Source organism: Mustela nivalis (assembly GCF_964662115.1).
Source record: "Mustela nivalis genome assembly, chromosome: 2".
Classification (NCBI taxonomy): domain Eukaryota; kingdom Metazoa; phylum Chordata; class Mammalia; order Carnivora; family Mustelidae; genus Mustela; species Mustela nivalis.
This window is the reverse complement of record NC_139021.1, coordinates 97,425,308-97,445,861: the sequence shown is the minus strand read 5'-3', so window position 1 is coordinate 97,445,861 and position 20,554 is coordinate 97,425,308. Positions and strand designations below refer to the sequence as shown.

Below are 20,554 nucleotides of genomic sequence, written 5' to 3'. Positions count from 1 at the left end.
GGAAGGTTTCTCCCTAGGGAATGTTTGATAATTTCTGAAGGCGTTTTCCATTGTCAAAATTGAGAACAGAGTTGCTACTGGTATCAAGCAGGTAGAAGTCAGGGTGCTGCCAACCTTCCTACAATGCGTGGGACAGCCCCCACAGCAAAGTTTCCTCTGGTCCAAAATGTCAGTAGCTCCGCAGTTGAGGATCTTGGTTTAGAGGGATTAGGTGATTTGCCCAAGGTAACGTGGCCAGTAAGTAGCAGAGCCAGGACCCCTCTGATAGGGTGTCCCAAACAGTGTTGAAACCGGTCTGCCTCCCAAGGCTACAAAAAAGCAAAATCTAAAAGCCTGAATTATTACTTTAAATGAAGAGATTTTAAGAACAATTTCACAGTAGAGGTGATATTTTAAAAATAAGCATCCAGTCACACTGGTTGCCGGCACGGCTCTTAGCTTCCTTATCAGGAGGCCTTGTGCAGGGACATTAGTCATCCATCTCCACAGCTAAGAAAGTTCCTGCTGTTCGTTTCAGGTGTCGTTCTCTCCGAAGACCACGCGGTGGCACCAGTGTCATCTACCTCACCTGGCATTAAAATGGAAAGCTCAGCTGTTTCTAAAGAACGCGGCCCGGACCCCATGACCACGCCTGCAGGACCCAGGAGGCCAGCTGTGGCAGAAACACGAGTCAGTGATAGAGTGAAGGAGAGAGGAGGCAGGGGGCAGCCCCCTTTCCGCCATAGATCCGAGGGTGGCTTAGTGGAGAAGGAAGCCTTGAAGAAGTTGCCACACCTGTCCTTGTCTCAGTACGACTTACTAGAAACGGATGTTTCCTTCCAGCCTTGGGGCAGTGAGAATTCAGTCCTGAGTCCAGAACCTGTGATTTATGCCCAGGGCTCCTTACAGGAACAGTTGCAAAGCCAGTCACCTGCAGACAGCCTGAGCAGCAGCTGCCCCCAGTGCGACACGGTGATCGCCAGAGCTGCACGCCTGCCGCCGGATGCCACCAGGCATGGGGACCCTCCCCGGACTCAGGAAGCGGACTGCTCGGACAGCGAGGTAGCTGTCACTCTTATTGATACTTCTCAACCTGGAGACCCACTGAGTCTGCATGAACCCATTAAAATCGTCATCACCATGAGCAGCACCCCGAACTCCATGACGGACCTGGAGAGCTCGCTCCACCTGAAGGTGATCGGCACCGAGGGAGCTGGTTTGAAGTCTGATGCAGAGCCGGCCACCCCAGGGGTGGCCAGTCCTCCCAACACGGAGCAGATGAGAATTCCTGTCATCACCCTGGAGCTCTCTGAGGACCGGGGAGGAGGTGCTAAGTGTCCCGAAAACAACGGCAGCGACAGGACCCCAGAGAGACTGATGGTGGAGGCGTCATCCAATCAGTGTTCTGGCTATGAATCTGGGGAGGGCGGAAATGCCACCAAGGATGGCAGTCCTTCTCCGGGAGACCGCTGTGAAACAAACCCCCTCTTCGCACCTCACGAGGTCCCCGTGTCCGAGGGGGCAGAGGAAGGCCAGGCTAACCTTGACCCATCATCTTGTAAAACTAGCCATGAAAAGAGACACACCCGGGTTCTCAGTGTGGACAGTGGGACAGATGTTTTCCTGAGCAAAAGTTCCACAGAAGTGGTCAACGATAAAGAAAAGACAATGCCAACTTCTAAATCTGACCTAGAGGCTAAGGAAGGACAGATTCCGAATGAATCCAACTTCCTGGAATTTGTGTCCCTATTAGAGTCAATCAATACTTCCAAGCTGACGGCGTCTGGCCAGAGGAATGACCCAGGAGAGCAGATCCAAGACAGTGGGCTTGTTGGAGGTACGGTGCCACATCAGCTCGGTCCTGATGACACCGAGAAGGCGATCCCTACTCCACGAGCTTCTGTGATTTGGTTTTGCAAGTATCGGGTCCTTGCTGCTTGGTGATACTATTGGTAATTGCCAGATGGGCCAATACGAAGCTGTGGGTTGAGCCTGTATTAACACTCGCTTACTCTAGCAGGAAATTTAAGGCAGAGTAATGAATGTTTGGCTTCCCTAGAAGGTAACAATATTTATTTCTAAGGAAATGAGCAATTATATTTTATCACCGTGACAAGAACTCACCGAAGAGTCCTCTCCCTTTATGGAGCAGATGCAGGCTGGGAGAGCTGATTGTAAAGCACAGTTCTATGAGCTGAACCCACTTTCCTGTTGAATTCCATTTTAAGATCATTGTATGCAGAACTCTGCAATCATCCCGACTTGTCAACATAGTTATAATAAACATGCAGCCCTCAGTGTACTCCAGGCACTGCCCTGAGCACTTCACGTGTATTAACAGGAATGACTGTCCGTTGTGGTTTGCCCCCGAGGGTCCTCATGTACCCCGTTTTGCCACCACAATTAGCCACAGCACCGCCTTTCACTTTCAGAGGCGTTCCCAGTTTGAACAGTGAATTATGCAGCTACTTTCGTCTTACCTCATTTCTCTTCATAGAACCTTACATTATGGTACTATTATTTCTCTTTTGGAGATGAAGCTCAGAGAGTTTCACTAACCTCCCCCAGTGAGTCTAGGAAGTCTAGAAGTACCAGAGCTGAGCTTTGATCCCAGGCAATCCTGACCCAGAGCCAATGCTCCCACAGACTCTACTTCCTTGATGGATGTCAGATTCATTTCTTTTCAGGTTGCTTAGTATCCCTGGGCTCAACAGCCTCAGTGGCAAAAGGGTGTTACTGAACTAGAGTTTTTACAAAATCTTTTAACTTTGAATAATGAAGTCTCAGAATATAGGTGAGGTTCGGTGGGGTGAGGTCCAGAGCTGATGACCAAGAAGAATTCTTGAGACATCTTTGGTGCAAAAGGGTGGTTTATTAAAGCACGGGGACAGGACCCATGGTCAGAAAGAGCTCCTGCCCAGGGTTGTGAGGGGTGGTCCATTATATTCTTGCAAGTTGGGAAGGGTAAGGTTAGGGATGGCGTAGATCTCTGAAGAATTCTGGAAGCAAGGTTTCCAGGACTTCGCGGGGCTAGCTATTGTTGGGAAAAAGGTTGTTCTTACCAGTAATAAAACCTTTTTGTGAGTTCCTATAGATGTATATCAGTGGGCCATATGCTTGGGAATGATTGTCAACATGAATCTTGGAGGGTTTAGCAATAAAGTTTCCAAAGGAGTTGTTAGAGTAGACTTCAGGATCCTGGTAGGGGGTAGGAGTCAGTCAGGCTAGGATCGCCCTCTGCCCTTAGCGAAGTGTTCAGGTAGGGGTAGTTGAGTCCCAGAGGAATATCACTCTGCCTGTTTAAAGGGCTTGTCAGTGGGTAAGGAAATTTAATAATTTTCTTCTGCTTCTGTGTCCCACATCATAAATGTCCACTTTCCTGTGATTTTTTAGTACATTTCTGCTTATGTGTCCAGTAAAATAGTGTCTCTGTGGTAAGATTGGGTGCTGGTAGCTGTATGTGCACTTGGCAGCTCCTGTCCTTTGCTGTAGCTCTTAGCACTTAGTGCTAGAATTGTCCTTTTGTCCCTGGCTGTTACCTGCTCTCTGGGACAGCCAGAGGCCGCTCTGCCTCCGTGCTGGCACTGACCAGCAATTTGCTTGTTTCTTTGGCTTCTCAGGTGCTTTGCCGAAAAGATTACTGCGCTTGCTAATTGCCCCACCTTTGCTTAAAAACACATTAAGTCTGGGTATTTAACTTATGTAAAGGGAATGTATTCTTTGTTTTACTATGTCTATATATCTAAGATTTTCAATATAGAGTAAGAAGAACAGGAAGAATTCAGATAAATATTTTAACAAACCCAGGCAGTGTAAGAAAGCATTGGTTACTGGGAGATAAAAAAATCTTTCTGATACAGGATATAGGCCTTCATCTGTTTTTTGTAAATATTCTTGCATCTAGATTAGCACCGTCCGGTGGAACTTTCTGCAGTGATGGAAATAGCCCCCTATCTGCTTGCCCAGTACAGTAGTCAGTAGCCAGAGGCAGCTGTTAAAAACATGAAATGGGTATTGTGCAGCTGAGCAACTGAATTTTTAATGGTATTAAATTTAAGTAGCCCCTCGTGGCCGCTGGCTACCATATTGGACAGCGCTGACCCATACATTGTGTCTGCCCAGGACACAGTGTGTATGGTGGACAGAGCACAGGCTGCAACAGCTCCGAGCCCAGGGCCAGGTTTTGGTTTTGCCGCACCAGCTGGATGAGGTTGGGCAACTTACTAAATCTGTCCGAGTCACAATTTCTTCAGTAAAGCAGGAATAAGGATATGTTACAGATGTGCTGTGAGGACCCAATCAGGAAAGTAAGTGAAAAGCCCTGCTCCTTGATCAATTTCAGCCTTTTATTCAGAATTTCCCCTCAGGCCATACGTAAGATTTATTGGATTTGTCCACTCAAGTTCCTGCTCTTCTTGAATTTTTCAGCCAACCACACTTAATCCAAACAGTATAAAATTGGAGATCGAGGGGGTGTGCAAAGAAATTAGGGTTGCTACAAGGTTTTCTGTGGAAAGAACAGGCTTGATTGTCTGGAGTCTGCAGGTACAGCAGGGAGGGAGGAACTGGCTGGATTACGTGCCTCCTCCGGGAAAGGACAGAGGCTTTTAACTGAATGATGAAAGAGAAGGACATAAGTCTTTTAGTTGTTGAAAGGCAAGAATGAAAGGAGGCAAATTAAATGCTATTTCCGTGGTGCCTTGTGTCTTTGAGATGGATAATATCTCCCTGCTCCTCAGTCTCTACATAATAACTTGCTATGTGTTGTAATCTAAAAACCCAATTTCAGAATGTGTTTCTAAAACAACATGACAGTGTTGAGTGATATCAGCAGCCTAGGCGATATGTCCTCATCTTTCCCCTGCTTCATAGTGAAATAATGCTTGACCTTTACACGATTGTAATATACATGATTCCTCAGTTCTCTCTATGGTATTCTTGTATCTCCAGCCTTGGTCCTCCCCGCAAAGGGCTTTGGGTCTATAACAAGGTTCTAGGCTATGAAAAACCACCCTCTTATCAAAAGCCTTTAAAACCATGTTTTCATTTCATTTTGTTTTGATACACCTTTATTTTACTCTGTGGGAATAAACCAAGACCACTCGAATGAGAAGAAGCAAAGACAATACATTATTCAGAGATTTCGATGGCAAGGGAGTCAGCCACTATTCCCCGTGTTTTGGCAGAGACTCAAAGGCAGGAGGAGGAGTGGGAAAGCTTTGTAGTGGAGAAAGGGGAGGCTTCAGGTATGCTCTGACCGGAGGCTGGGGAGCTAGAAGCAGGCTAATTAGAGCATCCTTTGGGATTGGTCATGGGAACATATTTGGTTTTCTTTGGCTGGAAGCAGGGACAAACACCAGGGAAGCTCTCAGTAATTAATCAAGTCCTGGCCATTTTGCGCCAATTATTACAGGGGTAATTATTTGGCTTCCTGGACTGTTTGCTAAAAATAATGATCTGACTTCCTACAAGTCTGACTTAACACATCGTATGTTGGCTTCCTGGGCTGGGCATCTGGCCACTTCCTATTTCATATTCAATCTCTTCTAGAATTTCTGAGAAAAAATCATGAATGTAGGTAGAGATGCTTTTTGAAGGATTATTCAAAGAATGAAGAATGGTAACAACCTAAATTTACAACAATAGGGGTCTAATTCAGTAAATTATGCTGTACAATGTAATATCTAACTACCATTTTTAGATGATATAGAAGAATATCTAATCTCATTAAATATTTATTGAACTTTAACATAATTAAGTATCTACATTATGACTTACTTTTTATAAAACAGAAAAGTATATTTGCAAAAAAAAATTGGCTGGTGTACTAAGTATCAAATCGGCTCCTGTTTTCAGCATGGTGGGGTTCAGAGTGATTTAAAATTTTTTCTTTTCTGTATTTTTAAATTACATACAGTTCATGTGCACCATTTTTTATAGGCAGAAAGTCCCTGTTAATGTGTTATTTTCTTTTTTTTTTTATGTGTTATTTTCGAGGGAAAAAGGAACATAAATAGTCCATATGTTGACATATGTAATGTACCCATTTAAGAGAAAGAGAGGCTAAAATATGAGAAAGAGGCATGGACAATTGAGTCCAGCTACATGCAGTGAGGGGGGAGGGCGGTCTGCGATGGCTTTCTACAGTTACATATGCAATATGATCACTGGCCAAAGCCACTTGTTATGATAGCACTTTCTCACAAATGTGTTTCTTGAAAACTGTGAAAACTTCTATCTTGACAAGCTGTCAAATGAGAGGCAAACATTTCTGTATCAAAGCAATTCTAATGGTAGTTTCACAGATGTGCTGGGAATGTTTATCTCCAGGACTCACATAGAAACCAGCAATGTTTCTCTCAAAGTCTGAGGATGAAAACTTTGTTATGTAATAGTGATGTGATTCATATCTCAGGGTAGCCAACGCCATTTTACTTGTTGAGGGTTCCGGCAGATCTTGGTGGGCTTTTCGAATGGCATGTCTCGAAAGGACCTGAGGTTCAAACCACTCACTTGTGTTCTTTAGACAATTTCCTTGGAGGAAGGTAGCTCTTGGGATCTTTGGTTTGGGGAATAGGGAGGTCATTGTAACCCTAAAAACGACTGTTGGGGTATATATCCTAAGACAAGGAAGGGCTGACCCCTCGCCGTGGATTCTGCTGTGCATAGTGATGCAAGCTAAGACTTACTTTGGTCCGTTGTTTAAGGAGGATTGTGAAAAGTCAAATGACCAATCTGTACCCATTGTCTTGGCATCCTTATTCACCTTAAAATACTCTCAGGGCAAGAAACAGGAGTACGGCCTCACTGTGTCTTCCATGGGGCCAAGTTTGTCATGTAATGTCAGCCGGGCTTGAGTGTCTACCTTATGGAGGGACTGAGTCCGCCTTTACCTTGAAAATCTAGACCTGGAGAGTGAGCGAGAAGGAAGGATTGATAAAAGATTTTTTTAAAGCGGTAAATGGGACCTTGCTCCAAAATAGCCAGGTTTGCTTATGAAATTTATTTTCCATCTGATGCTATCCACTTATGAGCTATGAACCTTTCAAGCCCAAGTAATCTAAACGGGTGATTTTTCAACCAGCTAGGCCAGTGGTCACTGGAGTTATGTCTAGGGAATCCCGAAATCTGCCCATAAAGTAGATGCTGTCTGTAGAGGTCTACGTAACTTGTCTCCAACATATATACAGTTACGTTTTTCAAATATATTTAGGTATTTCATAATTAGTAAAATTAAAATTGAGTGAAACACATTCTGAATTCATCGGAGCTATATAGATTTTCTGTCTATTCTTGTTTCAGTTTTGGTAACTTATTTGCAAGCACCTTCTCATTAATTTCTTATTTAATATTATGTTCACACACAGACCAATGTTTTTCAGATAATGGCTCCCCTGAGAAAAAGGAGGAAATCCAGGAGAGTGAAAAGCCCAATGGACACAGTTCCAAGCAAGGAAAATCGGACATGCAAAGTCAAGACCACACTAGCACCAGCCCCGTGCTCACGGAGCCTGCGAAGATCACGACCCTGTGAGTGTAACTTACTTACTTCGCTTCGTGGTGGTGCAAAGTGTGCAGCCGCTTCGTTTTACTGGCTGCTGCTTGTAATGGTTTGTTAAGGATGAGGAGGAGTTTGAATAGTGTTTGAAACTTCTGTATATGTTAAGTTTCCAGGGCAGTAGACAGAGACAAATAATCTACCGGGTAACTTCCCAGCAAGATAGTTCTGTCTTGCAAGTCATCAGCGGGCCTGAGACATCTGTGCAAGATGAGATGTCCATGGACGCTATGCATGTCTTCATTGATGAACATGGTAAGTCTTTAGAGCTCTTTACTAATGAGGAAGAGGGGATCAAGCTGGGGGCTTTCTCAGGCCCACGTGGTCCCTTAGGCTCAGTGTTAGACTGTGGAACAGGAAGACTTAGTCCTGTGATGGCTCACATGTAATAATGTTCTTAGATCAGAGTGTGCTCCCTCCTGCCTCAGGGCCTTTGCACATAGCAGATCCCCGTGCTAACAATGTGTTATGTGTCCTTCATATCTTAATTCTAAAGACAGTTATTCAGGAAAAAATTTCCCTGGACTCCCCAGACTTAATCAGGTTCCTATGCTTTTCAGTCTCTGAACACCTTATCCTTCTCTTTCTTTGAGCTTCTGATTATTTATTGACCTATGATTTGATTAATGATGTTGTCCACCTCACAACTGTGAACTTTAGGAAAGCAATGCCTAGCACCTAGTAAATATTTCTTGGATGTATGTTGAACATCTGACCTTGATATATATTTTTAGTGCCCTGTTATAAAAAGGATTTAAAATAGAAAAAGAAAAAAAGAAGGAAGGAAGGAAGGGAAAAGGAAAAAGAAAGAAAGAATATTAAGTGGCAAGTTCAAAGTTCTGTAGATAAGGGATATATAGGTTCTTGCTTTTTCAGGATGGGTCTTTTGTTTAAGTCCCTTATAGATCTGTTAGTGTTTGTTATTTTACTCGATAAATGATCCCAGGTTTGGATCACAAACTACTAGGTTACTCTCTCTGCAGAACAGTAGTTTAAGGACTGAAGTGCTTTTGCATCTGCAGAAATACAAGGAGTCTTTTGCATTATAAAGAACAACATTAACACTTCTATCAAAGCCTCCAGGGGGCTGAGATTTGTGCTTATTAATGTATCTCTTGGTGGCAGGAACCTCCAAGTTGAGGTCCAGTCCTTTTGTCTCCATTCCAGCTGGTTAATTACACTCCTGTGTCACCTGGAGAAGGTATTCCTAAAACCTCTTCCGGGGAGACCGCTGACATTTACAAAATGAACTGGTTTTCACACCTCAGTACCCTGAACCTCTTTAGCGGGCTAATTTAACTCTGCAAATTAATTCCATCTCTGGATTTTCCTCATTACCAGGCTGACATACCAGTCAGCTCGGGCTGCCCCAGGGCTCATCTGAAAATTCCCAGGTGGGGATGGCCTCATGCACACCACCAAGCAAAGCCACACCTGATAAGCCTTTTTATTATGCACATGATACAAAAACCCCCAGGTTATGGCTCCCTCCGGTCGGCCTGACCCATGATGAAACAGCGAACCCAAGAGAATTCAGTGGACCCTTGCACAACAGGGTTTGAACTGGGTGGGTCCGCTTGTACATGGGGTTATTTTGGATAAATACAGTGCAAGATTGTAAATGCATTTTCTCTTCCTTATGACTTTCCTAATAACATTTTCTTTTCTCTGGCTTACCTTATTATAAGAAAATAATATATAAAACATACAACATTTAAACTGTGTATGAGTTGACGTCATGTTATGGGTAAGACTTGGTCACCAACAGGCAGGCTGTTTGTAGTTAAGTCTTAGGGGAGTCAAAAGTTATATGTGGATTTTCAACAATGTGGGTGGTCGGTGCCTCTAACCTCCAAGTTGTCCCAGGTTAAAATGTATACAAAAGTGAATTAAGAGATAGTGCAAATTAATTGAAGAAAAGCAATTAAGTCTAGTAACTGAGGCAAGCTTGTCTAAGCATGTTATTAGAGAGGTATGTCAAGAAGATTTTCTTAGTTAAGTTATACACCCTGTGGAAAAAAAAATAGAAAGAATGAACCTAGATTACCCACAATTATTATTAAAACAGTCTAAAATGAGTTCCCTCTGACATGACAAAATTTAAGCTGAAATGATCAGATACCAATAACTGACTAATATTCTTTGCCGAAATTTTGTGGTTTTCCAGGGGAAATTAGATCCTGTTACTTAAAGTCTGGCAACCAGAGAGAAGGCCCTTTCCAGCACCTGCCATCGAATCATGATAGTTTCTCTCATGCTCGGTAGGTGGAGGTTCGGTTTCAGGTTCCAGAGCTGTCCTGTTGCTGGGGGACATGCAGATTCCTCTGACTGCAAATGAAGTGAGGATCCTGGTGGGGGTGAAGGTGTTAATCCCTCTGTAGGTGTCAAAGCTTTGTGGGTTTCCTATGCGAGAAAGGAAATCTGATGTTTTAGAAAAATAAAGAATAAACTGACCCGTTTTCATAGTAGCTGCGTCCAACAATGAATTAATCTCATAAACATAAAGTAGAATCCTATGCAAACTGTAGCACTCCCTTCAGGGAAGACAGTGTTGCAGCTCGAGAAGAACGCGTTCTTAAAGGTGTCCCAAGGAACAGACCAGAAGTGAAGTTAGCGCTCATCCGCACTGGTGAAGGGTGGCTCTCTTTCATATAGGTGATCTGAGTATTTGTTCTCTTTTCCTTCCTTCAGAATGGATGGACCAACTTTCTAAATTATGTTTATTAAGTTGATACTAAATTAGCTTGTGTATCCGGAACATAGCTGGGTTCATGGCAGCGTTGGGCGAGTCGTAGGTCTTACCAGTGGCGGACTGAATTCATTGTTCATTCTGGACTTCAACTTACTCTTCCTTTCTTCCTTTCTTTCTTTGAGAGGGTGGGGAGCGCTCCCATGTGCCTGAGCAGTGGAGCTGGGGTGCATGTTGGGAGGAGAGGGGAGGACCCCAAGCAGACTCCCTGCTGAGGGCAGAGCCCGTTGGGGCTCAGTCTCATGACCATGGGATCATGACCTGAGCCAGAAACGAATGCGTAACTGACGGAGCCACCCAGGTGCCCCCAGACTTGAAGATTCTTTGAGGATAATCTGTGAACGTGCCTTTGTTGCTTGCCCTAAGCGAGGAAGTACGTTTCCTGCGTACGTGTCGTTAGACTTGTGTGTGTACTTGTGTATGTACTTGTGTGAGTACTTGTGTGTGTACTTGAAGACATAGGGGAGTCCTTTGTGGTGCGGTTAGAATGCCTTGGGCCTCACACCTGGAGCGTTCAAAGGGAGTTGCAGGAACCTTGATTCCAGATCCTGTGGTCGATGACCCCTCCGCAAGGTCAAAGTTCCCTCCAGGGGTGTGCCCAGGAAATTGCAGGGGGAGCCTCACAAGGGCCTTGAAGAAAGTTCGTCTTTGACCTTGCTGTCTGCCCTCCAGCTGGGAAGTTGTGTGCCAGCCTTGCAGGGCGTTCCCTCACTGCGGTCCCTGCTGCCGAAGAAGCTGGGGTCGGCCGTTGGGGCAGATCTGATGGGTGCTGCGGGCCGTGGTTCCCCTAGTCCACGTGGACGCACCTGGGCCCTAAAACTGAGTCACTCCTGTGGGGCAAGGGCATGATCTCCATCACTCATACGCCTTTCACTCACCCTCTGTCTCCCTCCGGTGCCCACACTCCAGTCAGAATAGACAGAAAACAAAATTCTTCTCCAACCAGAAACATGGCAAGGCTCCATGCACATGTCCCCCACGAGGAGAGGGAGGTTTGCCCTCCGTACCTCGGCCTCAGCCCGTGGGACATTTCGTGGCAGTGGCTTCATGGATTTAGAGATCTAAGATGGCAGCTTTCTGAAGCTAAATACTTAATTCTGTGTGAACACAGCTTTGAAAGCTGTCACATTTTTTTGCAATCCTTGTTGGAAGCTGTAGTGTTTTTAAACTAAATTTAGAACAGTTATCAGGCCCTTATCTATTCCAAAATAAAGTTACAAGACTTTCTTATTTTTATTTTCCTGGACAAATGTACTTCACTTTCCCCCTTGGTAAATACTTTAATTGCATTTGCCAGTAATGCCCGTTAGCATAAGGCCACATATCCAGGGCCTGAAAAGACTAAAAACGTAGCGTGTGCAAATCAGAATCAGAGAGAATGGGTTCCAGGAGGCTCCACCTCCTCAGGCCATCCCTCCTGGGGAACTGCCCTCTGACTTCTGTTCTCCCCCAAGTTCTCCCTTTTTCTTAGATTTCCCCGAGGTCTTGTTTTTCTTTCATCCCCTCTGCATTTCCTCCCCAGATTCAAGCTCTTTTGTGGCCTGACCTCCATTCCCACAGCTGCCCGGGGTTTCAGTTTGCCACAGTACATGTCCTCCGAGTTCGAGGGTTTTCTGCTAGGTGAGGCCGGGGCTCCGCACAGGTGCCCGGGGCTGTTGCACGTCTGTGCTGAGCAGCCCCGCGTAGCCACGTGGAGAGTCTCAGGTCAGCCCTTCCCGAGCTCCGCCTTTTCCCATGCCCACTGCAGTGAGAGCCCTTCCTGGCGCACACGGGACAATCCAAGTCAAACAGGTCTCATCACTGTGCGGATTTGGGGTCATTCAACAGAGGCATCTTGTAGACGTTTTCAAGGGTGCGGTGTCTCTTTCTCTACCGCTTCCTCATTCCTGTGTTTCGATTCCACTGTCAGTCAGCTGCGTGCTCTGTTGTCAGAAGATGCCTCCTGTAGCCTCAGGCCTGTGTTTTCTCCTCTCATTCAAGTCCATTGAGGACACCAGGCTTCTTTCCCGTAAACCCCCGAGGAGTCTTCTTGAGTCTGATGGGTTCTGGCTGGGCCACGTTCCCGGAGCCCAGTCGCCCAGGGCAAGTACGTGACTTGGCTCTACACTCAGCTGCAGAGCTGGATTGCAGGTTCCACAGAAAAAAATCACGGGGGTGGCCCTAGAGAGGGAAGTTTGGAATGAGCTGGACGGAGGCAGGGCAGCGAAAACCAACAGATGACTCCCATGGACTCTGTTCCTGGTAAAATTGTTCGACCAGTTTAATTACCGAACTTCGTTAAAGAGAATGATGATCAAGTTTTGTAGAAGCAGCTTTGCCCTTCGAGAAAAGCTTTGTATAATGTCCCTCGTTGTCTCTAACATTTCTCGTCTGTGAACGTCCCCATGGAGACTTCTTGGCCCACCACCTCGCATGCCAGGTTCTGTCTCTGTCCACCTGCCCTCTCTCCAAGGCAATTTGACAGGACGCTGGTTCTTAAGAGCTCCAGGAAGGAATAGCGCCCAGCTCCGCGTAGCTTGCCCTCGTCTTGCTTCACAGATGACGTGGGATAATACACGTGTTTGCTATCTCGCGGGCAGGCCGGTGTTTGAGAGGATCCATGTTCCCAGACGGTCTGTGCTCTGAAATAGGTTCGTCATTTAGAGGGGACCTGGTTATGGGGTGTTGTGACAATTCAATGGCTCATTTGGGCATAGGAGATGGACCGTGCTTCCTGCTTCATGCGTGAGAACAAAACTCAAGTCCCTTCACTTAGCAGAATCATAGCATGGAAGCGGTTCCCTCGATGGTTCTGGGAAAGTGGTTAAGGGGCCGCCATCTGTTTAACTCATGCAGGAACAGCTCAGTGCTCTGCAGAGTCAGATGATCTTCGGGATTTGAACTGTTGCCCCACGGGCTTGTGCTGCATATCCCAGCAGTCTCAGAGTCCTCCCCAGATTGGGGGACAGTGAAAGCTATGCCACCCGTCCCCGGAGGCTGGTTCCTTTGGATTCATAAGAAGCCTTGGCTTTCATGGCAGTTCATGATAGAATGATGATCTGGGTCTTTGAATTGGTTATACCGAGGAAGAACTCTTGTAAGTAGGATAGAAGCAAGCAGGCTGTTTCAACAGAGATATTTTATTTTAAAGGTTTTATTTATTTGACAGAGAGTGAGAGAGAGGGAACACCCGTGGGGCGAGGGGCAGAGGGAGAAGCAGACACCCCCCCCCCCCCCCCGCTGAGCAGGGAGCCCGATGGAGAACTAGATCCTGGGACTCCAAGATCACGACCGAAGCCAAAGGCAGATGCTTAACCGACTGAGCCACCCAGGCGCCCCTCAACTACAATACTTTAACCCCCATGTTGATGCACCACTGTGTGAGGGGCATGCATGGGAGAGAGCGTCCTCTCTGTCTCTAAGGTAAAGAACAGTGCCGGAGCCGAAGGCAGCTGATCACGTGCAAGGCCACAGGTTAGGATTTTCCCACCTAGAAGGGCCACGTCCCTCTCGCCTTGCACCTGTGTTCCGACACACCTCTTCCTGCGTGGTTACGGCCGTTCCTGGCCCTGAAGGAAGCATTTCCCTGCGGTAATTCTGGTCGTGGCGGCCACCACTTGTTAAACATGTGTCAGGTGTGAAGTACTGGGCTGAGTCATCGATTACCGGATCTCACCTGCGCGAGAGAATGGAGGACGGCGATATTCGCTCCATATCACAGCCCAGGAAGTAGGACCGTCTAAGAAACATGCTCGGCCTCAGGGGCTGGTTCATGGCCCCTGGACGCCGAAATCTCCCTCCCTGCTCCTCTCTGCCAGCGGGGCCCACAGACTCAGAGTTCCGTGGCTCCCAGGCAGGGAGAATAAGCAGGGGAAGCTGGCCAGTGGCAGGGGGTAGGTGTGGTGGCCACGGCGGTCCCCGGGAGGGCGTTTATCCTGTCTTCGGGGGCTGCTGCTGCTTCTCCTCCGTCTGCCTAGGCCTGATCCAGAAAACCTGGCCCGACCAGATATTCCAGTATTTTCTGCAAGGATCCAAAATCCACACTTCTATGTAAAATCTGTTTTGTTTCACATTATCAGTTTTCATTCTTTTTTTGGCAATACCACAGGCCACAGGTGACGTGTGTGGCTGGCTGTGGCCTGAGGACTCCTGGTTGTCCCTCCTGCTCTGAAGCCCAGGCCTTCACCCCGCACCCTGTGTCCTCCTGGGGAGCCGCCCTTCCCGCAGAAACATGTCCTATGGAGATGCCCTTACGCGGCCCCCAGTGTGTGTCTGGGCAGGGGTGCAGTGAGCCCATTTCTCCACACCCCTGCGTGGCCAGGTGCGTCATGTCTCCGCTCTGCGCAGCCCACACAAGCCGACTCTCAGCCCTTCCTCTCTAAGCATCTGCTCTTCCTTGCCTTGAATGCTCTTCTCTGTTCCTGGCGTTTGGAGTAATCATCTCTTAGAGCACAGAGAACACTCTGCCTCCTTATGCTTCTTCATCTGATCAGTCTCTACCGCGACAATAAAGCGACTTTTCCAAGCCGCCCTTAGAGGGGGACTTACCACGTTCCCTCTGGCACTTCATCCATTTGGGTAGGACTCCCGTCTGCCCCGACGGTAGCTGCCGGAAGGAAGTGGGGCGTCAGAGCCCGCACGCAGCCCTCTGCAGACAGGTGTTCCCTAACTACTGAACCGAATCAAATCCAATCACGGGCAGGCCCGTGGGCGCACAGGACCGGGCGCGGACCAGCGGGGCAGTTAGGGGAGCCGGCGAGAAGTTGAATGGGAGGAAGGGAGTTGACCAAGGGGCCATGAGACTGGTCAGACGGCTCACACTTCATTCTCCTGGTGGGAGGAGCACTCTGACCCCTTTGTAGACAGAAACAGTTTCACGAACGTGGCACTGATTATCAAGACAACATTGTCAGATGACGCCGTCCCCTTGCGAAGGTGGGAACGCAGGAGCCAGGAGCACCAGCAGCTTGCCTGCTCATTTGGATACAGAATCTGATCTTTTTGTAAGTGGAGAAATGGAATCCCAAAAACCCTCAAGCTAAAACTAAAATAACCCACAGAACCCAAACAAACCTGCGAAATGACTGTTTAAACCCTCAGCACAGAGAAATCAGAGATCGGAGCTGAGGTTAGATGTTCCCGGCTTGTTTTCCGCTCAGTTGTGAGGCGGCGGCGCTCTGCGTCCATGTGGAAGGGGCTGTGGTGGGACATCGGGGTCCCGAGTGGCCCGGAGCACGCAGGTGAGCGTCAGTCGTAGGCGGATCGAGGTTTCGGTTCCCGCATTCATGAACTTCTTGGTTGACGTTGAGTAACTCATTTAACCCTCTTAGGTAAAGAGTGTCCTAATGCATAAATGGAAATAACATAGTGATCACTGCAGTGACGTTACAAGTTAAATATAATAGACGTAACAGTGCTTTGGACGGTACCCGCCGTAAGGACCTTGTTGTTATCTGCAAACACAAGCGGTGGGCCAGGGGCTCACGTTCACTACTGGCCTCGTAGAGCTCAGCATCCTGACTTTACCTGGGTGGAAGCCTTCCCTCTTGGCTTTTTTGAGTTGCTTTATGAGATTTTCAGGCGGCTAAGGACTTTGCACTCTCTCTGTCAGCCCGTCGTACTCCAACATTTGGAACTCTTGTCGTAATTTCAGAGTAGGGGCTTCAATATTGTATCTCTGGCTTCTCATGCCGTTAAATGTCGAGTTCTCCCACTGTAGTAAATACAAACTTTGATTTTGAACTTGGAAGGATTCCTAGTTGCGGCTGTTGCTAAGCCATTCAGCCATGGAAGATATTGGAAAAGCAGTTTTTTTCCCTGTGAGGCAACTTCAGTGACTGGGATTGCCTCCAACTAGGCCATTAAACCACCGATTCTTATTATTGGCAAGCTAGCCGTTCCTCTCTGCCATTGTTCAGTTCGGTTGCCGTGTGACAGTTTTATATCCTCGACTCTCAAGCATGAATAGGGAATTGTTTGCAGTGTAACTTCCATGTCTCTTTGGGGATTCCTGGAGGAAACCAGGAGAGGAAACAAATTTCCCTCCTTGCTCTCACTGTCATTGTGGGAACCAGTGCATTTCTCATTAACTGCCAAAGAAACATAAGCAGCATTTTCCAGTTGCACAGTAACTGTCCGTAAGGCCGTTTGGTAACGCTAACAGAGTTCTGCTTCCCCCAGATCCTAGAATGAAGGAGCTATGGCTTTAATGGCAGCATTTGGAATTGCTACTCAAAGAAACTTGCAAAGGGTAAATTCATTACCCCGCACATAGGGCTGATTCAGTAGCTCAGAGCCCAAAATGAGCTAATCTACCTAGAAAGCTGTAAAGTCTACCCAGAAAAATCAAAGTTGATGTAGGCTCTCTGTTTGGAAAGTGTGTCTTATGTCTAAAAGGTTCCTTGCAGACTGGACCTTTGTTTACTTCCTCTGTAGGTCTTACAATTAAAGCTTGATAGTTTCTTTTCTTTGTTCAGCAAAGATTTACGTCTCTCTTGTCTATAAATTCTCCCAAGTAACATAGCAGAGCTTTCTTCTGGGAGAGATATATAACCGTGCTTCAGTATTAATCTGGCTTTTTCAGTGTCATAAACGATTTAATGAAAATGCATACAAAATGCTTATTGTTTGCCCTCCAGTGAAATCTGGTGGGAAGACATAGTATTTATACTTATTTTGAACATCCATTATTCAAAAAGTAGGCACAGTAGTCTGCTGAATGGAAGACTCATTCTGGAGAATACTAGTTTAGATTTTATTTATTTATTTGAGAGAGAGAGGACGTGCCTGTGCACACATGAGTGCAGGGGCAAGGAAGGGGCGGTGGGGGAGGAGAGGGACAGGCTGACTCTGAGCGGAGCGCTGGACTCCATCCTGTGACCCTGAGACCAGGGCCTGAGCCTAAGCCAAGGTCTGATGCGTAACTGACTGAACCACCCAGGTGCTACTGGGGCATCCTAGTTTATAAGATTTTGCTGGGGGATTTTTGTACCTCAGCTTGTTTTTAATTGAAAACATAGAGTAGGTTGGGCAATAGTGCAGTGATTTATCTGGATTCACTTGCTTTTGGCTTTTATTTGCTTTTGAATCCTTGTAGTACATATCAAAGCAGATATTGTTCTGGTTATAAACTGGGCTTATTTTTGGACTCTGCAGTCTCTAACCCCATTGAGTACTATGCTCCAAAGGTGGGTCAAAGCTCTGCACTTACTCTCTGTCACCTCTTTAGAATTCTTACTCTTTTGTTGACATTACCGGGCTTTCTGACTCTTATCTCAGTAAAAATTTCCTTTTCTTTGGGATTGGCTCTCAGGAAAGCCCTTTCAAGCCACAATGATATGCCCCTGGTTCCCAAAGAAGTCAAGTAGCAGAAAGTTGTCAAAAATAATCCTCTCTGTTAGAATTCTCCCCCTCCCCCTTTTTCTTTAGTCAGAAGAAATAGTGATCCCTGGTTTGGACTAGCTGAACTAGAGTACAGGGTACTGAAGTTAGTCAATTACGTCTTCAAGATGTGGAAAAAATGTGAATTTTCCCCATATTGGATATGCTCAGTTCTGTGTCCCATTCAGGTATAAGTTGAGAAGGGAAACTCTAGTTATAAGTGTTTCAGGGTTTGCATACATTCTCATTACTATGTTGACTTGCAAAGTGGAGAGTTATGTGTGTACCACTTTAAATGAAAAAACCCAAACTTTTGGGAGATCTGGGTGCTTTTGATCACACAGTGGTGGGAGTGATCTGGAAGAAATGTCCAGGGCTTGTCTTTGAAGAGTTTCTGCCATTCCAAATATCTGTGCCCTCCGTTACTCACTCTCTGATCCTTCCGCTCTGATCCTTATTTCAGTGTCTTGGACACACGAGAAAGAGATTAAATTTTCATCCAGGCACAGAAGCTCAAGGGTGGAAGGTTTGCTAGGCTGATTCTGGAAAGACATCTCTTCTGAGGCCCCTTCTCTGCCTCCCTGGGAAGCAGGCCAGCCGTGCCTTGGGCTTCTGTTTTGGTGGCCATACCCCAGATTGCCACATGGTGGCAGCAGACCCCCATCTTGGAGGCCCTGTCCGGGTCTTGCCTCCTGCTTGGCTGCACAGGTGAATTTTTACCCTTGAGTTATTTGCAGACTTTAAATCTAGAACCCCTGTTAAAATTCAATAATAAAGGTTATCCTTTTCAAAACATTGTTGCTTTACTTAAATATCCTACATATTGAACATGTTGCTTGCTGTAACTTGCATTTTTAGGATGCCCCCCTGGGCGGTTTGTTCCCGGGGTCCCCCAAGGAAGCCTGAAAAACCAGAGGGACGGACAGAAAGAGAGGCCCTCCTTCTCTAGGGCATGGGCCATAGTTTTGGAGCTTTTGGGAAGAAGAAGAATTTCAGGACTTTTTTTCCCCACATTAATGGGAAAATATAGAAGAAGCACATGTATTTTGATTGCTAATTGTAGAAGCCTAGACTAATGGAATGAAACCTGGTGGGGGGAGGGGTGCAATATGGTGGAACACTGTCACCATCGATCGAGGCCCAGCTCTGCCCATACGAGAGTCACCGTCCTGGCCCAGACCAGCTTCTAGCTCCTGGTCCCTTTTTATTTCCTTCTAGCATCTGCTTTTATCTAGCAGTTTCTTTCATTAGCCACTATTTCTGCTCCTGTTCTGAGCTCAGTCCAGTTTCCATGCAATCAGTGCCATCACCCTGAACCAAACGAGTTTACCAGAGATGAACCAGGGAGCGGGTAATCAAGTCCAAATATGCAAGTGTTGTTCTGCAGTAGTTCCGAGTACATTTTTTTACTACAGGGTTGGAATGTTACTGCTTTAGGGAAGGGACAATCTCTTAAAACCCAGCCCTTTCCCATTACATTTATTAATGCAAGGGGAAATCTCTGGCCTTAAGTTAGTAAAATAGAGACTTTTGATTTTTTACGTATTTATTTTATTTTTATTTTTTAAAAGATTTGTTGGGGGGGGAGCACAAGCAGGAGGGGTGGAGGGAAAGAGAGAGAACCTCCAGAAGTCTCCATGCAGAGCGCAGAGCCCGACGTGGGGCCGGACCCCACAGCCCCAAGATCACCACCTGAGCCGAAACCAAGAGTCAGAGGCCCAACTAACGGCACCACCCAAGCGCCCCAGACAGAGACTTTTTAGATCACTGTGCTGCTCACAGTGCACATCTAGGAAAGGGAAAACAAGAAGCAGGTAGTCTGAGAAGAGCTGTCTAAGACAGACAGGCGTTCTGTAAAGGCTAGTGGGCAGACTTGCGTCTACTGCATGATTTTTGTGACATCACCGCCTCTTTGATTCTTGAGTGGGCCAGCTGGTGCGTGGGGATTACAGCCACATCAGGACCTCAAGAACATCTAAGGGTAGGGGGACTCTCTTCTGGTTGAGCAGTGCTGACTGTAACCTTGAACCGTCTCCTGCTGGCCAAGTAGGAAGCCACTGCAGGCTTTCTGATTCTGACCTACTGGTCCTGAAACTAGGGCCAAGCTAGGCTTTCTTAATATCATCATACTTTGTTTTGAATATGCAACTTTCATGAAAGAGGTTAATTAAGTGAGAACTTAAAAAGCTAATTTAGTAAGCTGAAGTTTGGGTCTCCTTTTATAAAATAAAGAGGATTAAGTGTGAGTTGAGTGCACAACACTGTCTCCTCATTGAGACAAGAATTCATGTGTGTGTATGAAAAGCATCAGGATCATTCGCTATTTCATATGAAAATAAACAAAGTTGGGTCCTATGTCAATAGAAGTAAATAAAACAGTAAGGTAGGGTTGTTAATTGTCTGCTATAGGGGAGACACTGTTTGGTGGTTACGTACCCCGTCTCATTGGATTCTTACGACCCCTAAGCAGGAGATATCATGCCTGTTTTCCAGGTGAGGATTTGAGCTAACAAATGCTTATAGTCACAGTGATTAGGAGAGCAATATTTCAAGCCATGTTTTGTTTCATTCTAGAACTTACCCAAAAGATTTTGAAAAGAAACCAAACCCTAGATTTTTACATGGGACTTTTAAATAGCCTCAATAAGAAAATAAGGTTATTTATTGTTATTATTATTTTACTATCAGACACATGCTAAGTAATACGCAGATGGTAACTGGGGGGTGTTAACACCTCCTTCTTGTCATGTTTCCTGGCAGGAAGCACCTGCGGGGGGCGGGGGAGGCTGGCCCTGACAGCTGTCTGTTACACCTCACACAATAGCCACTTCTCGGTTTATTTTGGTTGGCAGTAGAGGGCGCTATTCACTTTCCAGATCTTTCTCACAGATGCACACATTGCCTGCTGG

At 46.3% G+C, this 20,554-nt stretch overlaps 1 protein-coding gene across 1 annotated transcript in view; it reads left to right on the top strand.

The window, feature by feature from the left end:
• PCNX2 (pecanex 2) overlaps positions 1-20,554 on the top strand; it is a 285,897-nt gene that overhangs the window by 36,633 nt on the left and 228,710 nt on the right. The window contains exons 5-8 of the mRNA XM_082718946.1: positions 518-1,816; positions 7,362-7,509; positions 7,647-7,792; positions 9,705-9,798. Coding sequence (XP_082575072.1) covers positions 518-1,816; positions 7,362-7,509; positions 7,647-7,792; positions 9,705-9,798 — 1,687 coding nt within the window. The remainder of the gene's footprint in view (positions 1-517; positions 1,817-7,361; positions 7,510-7,646; positions 7,793-9,704; positions 9,799-20,554) is intronic.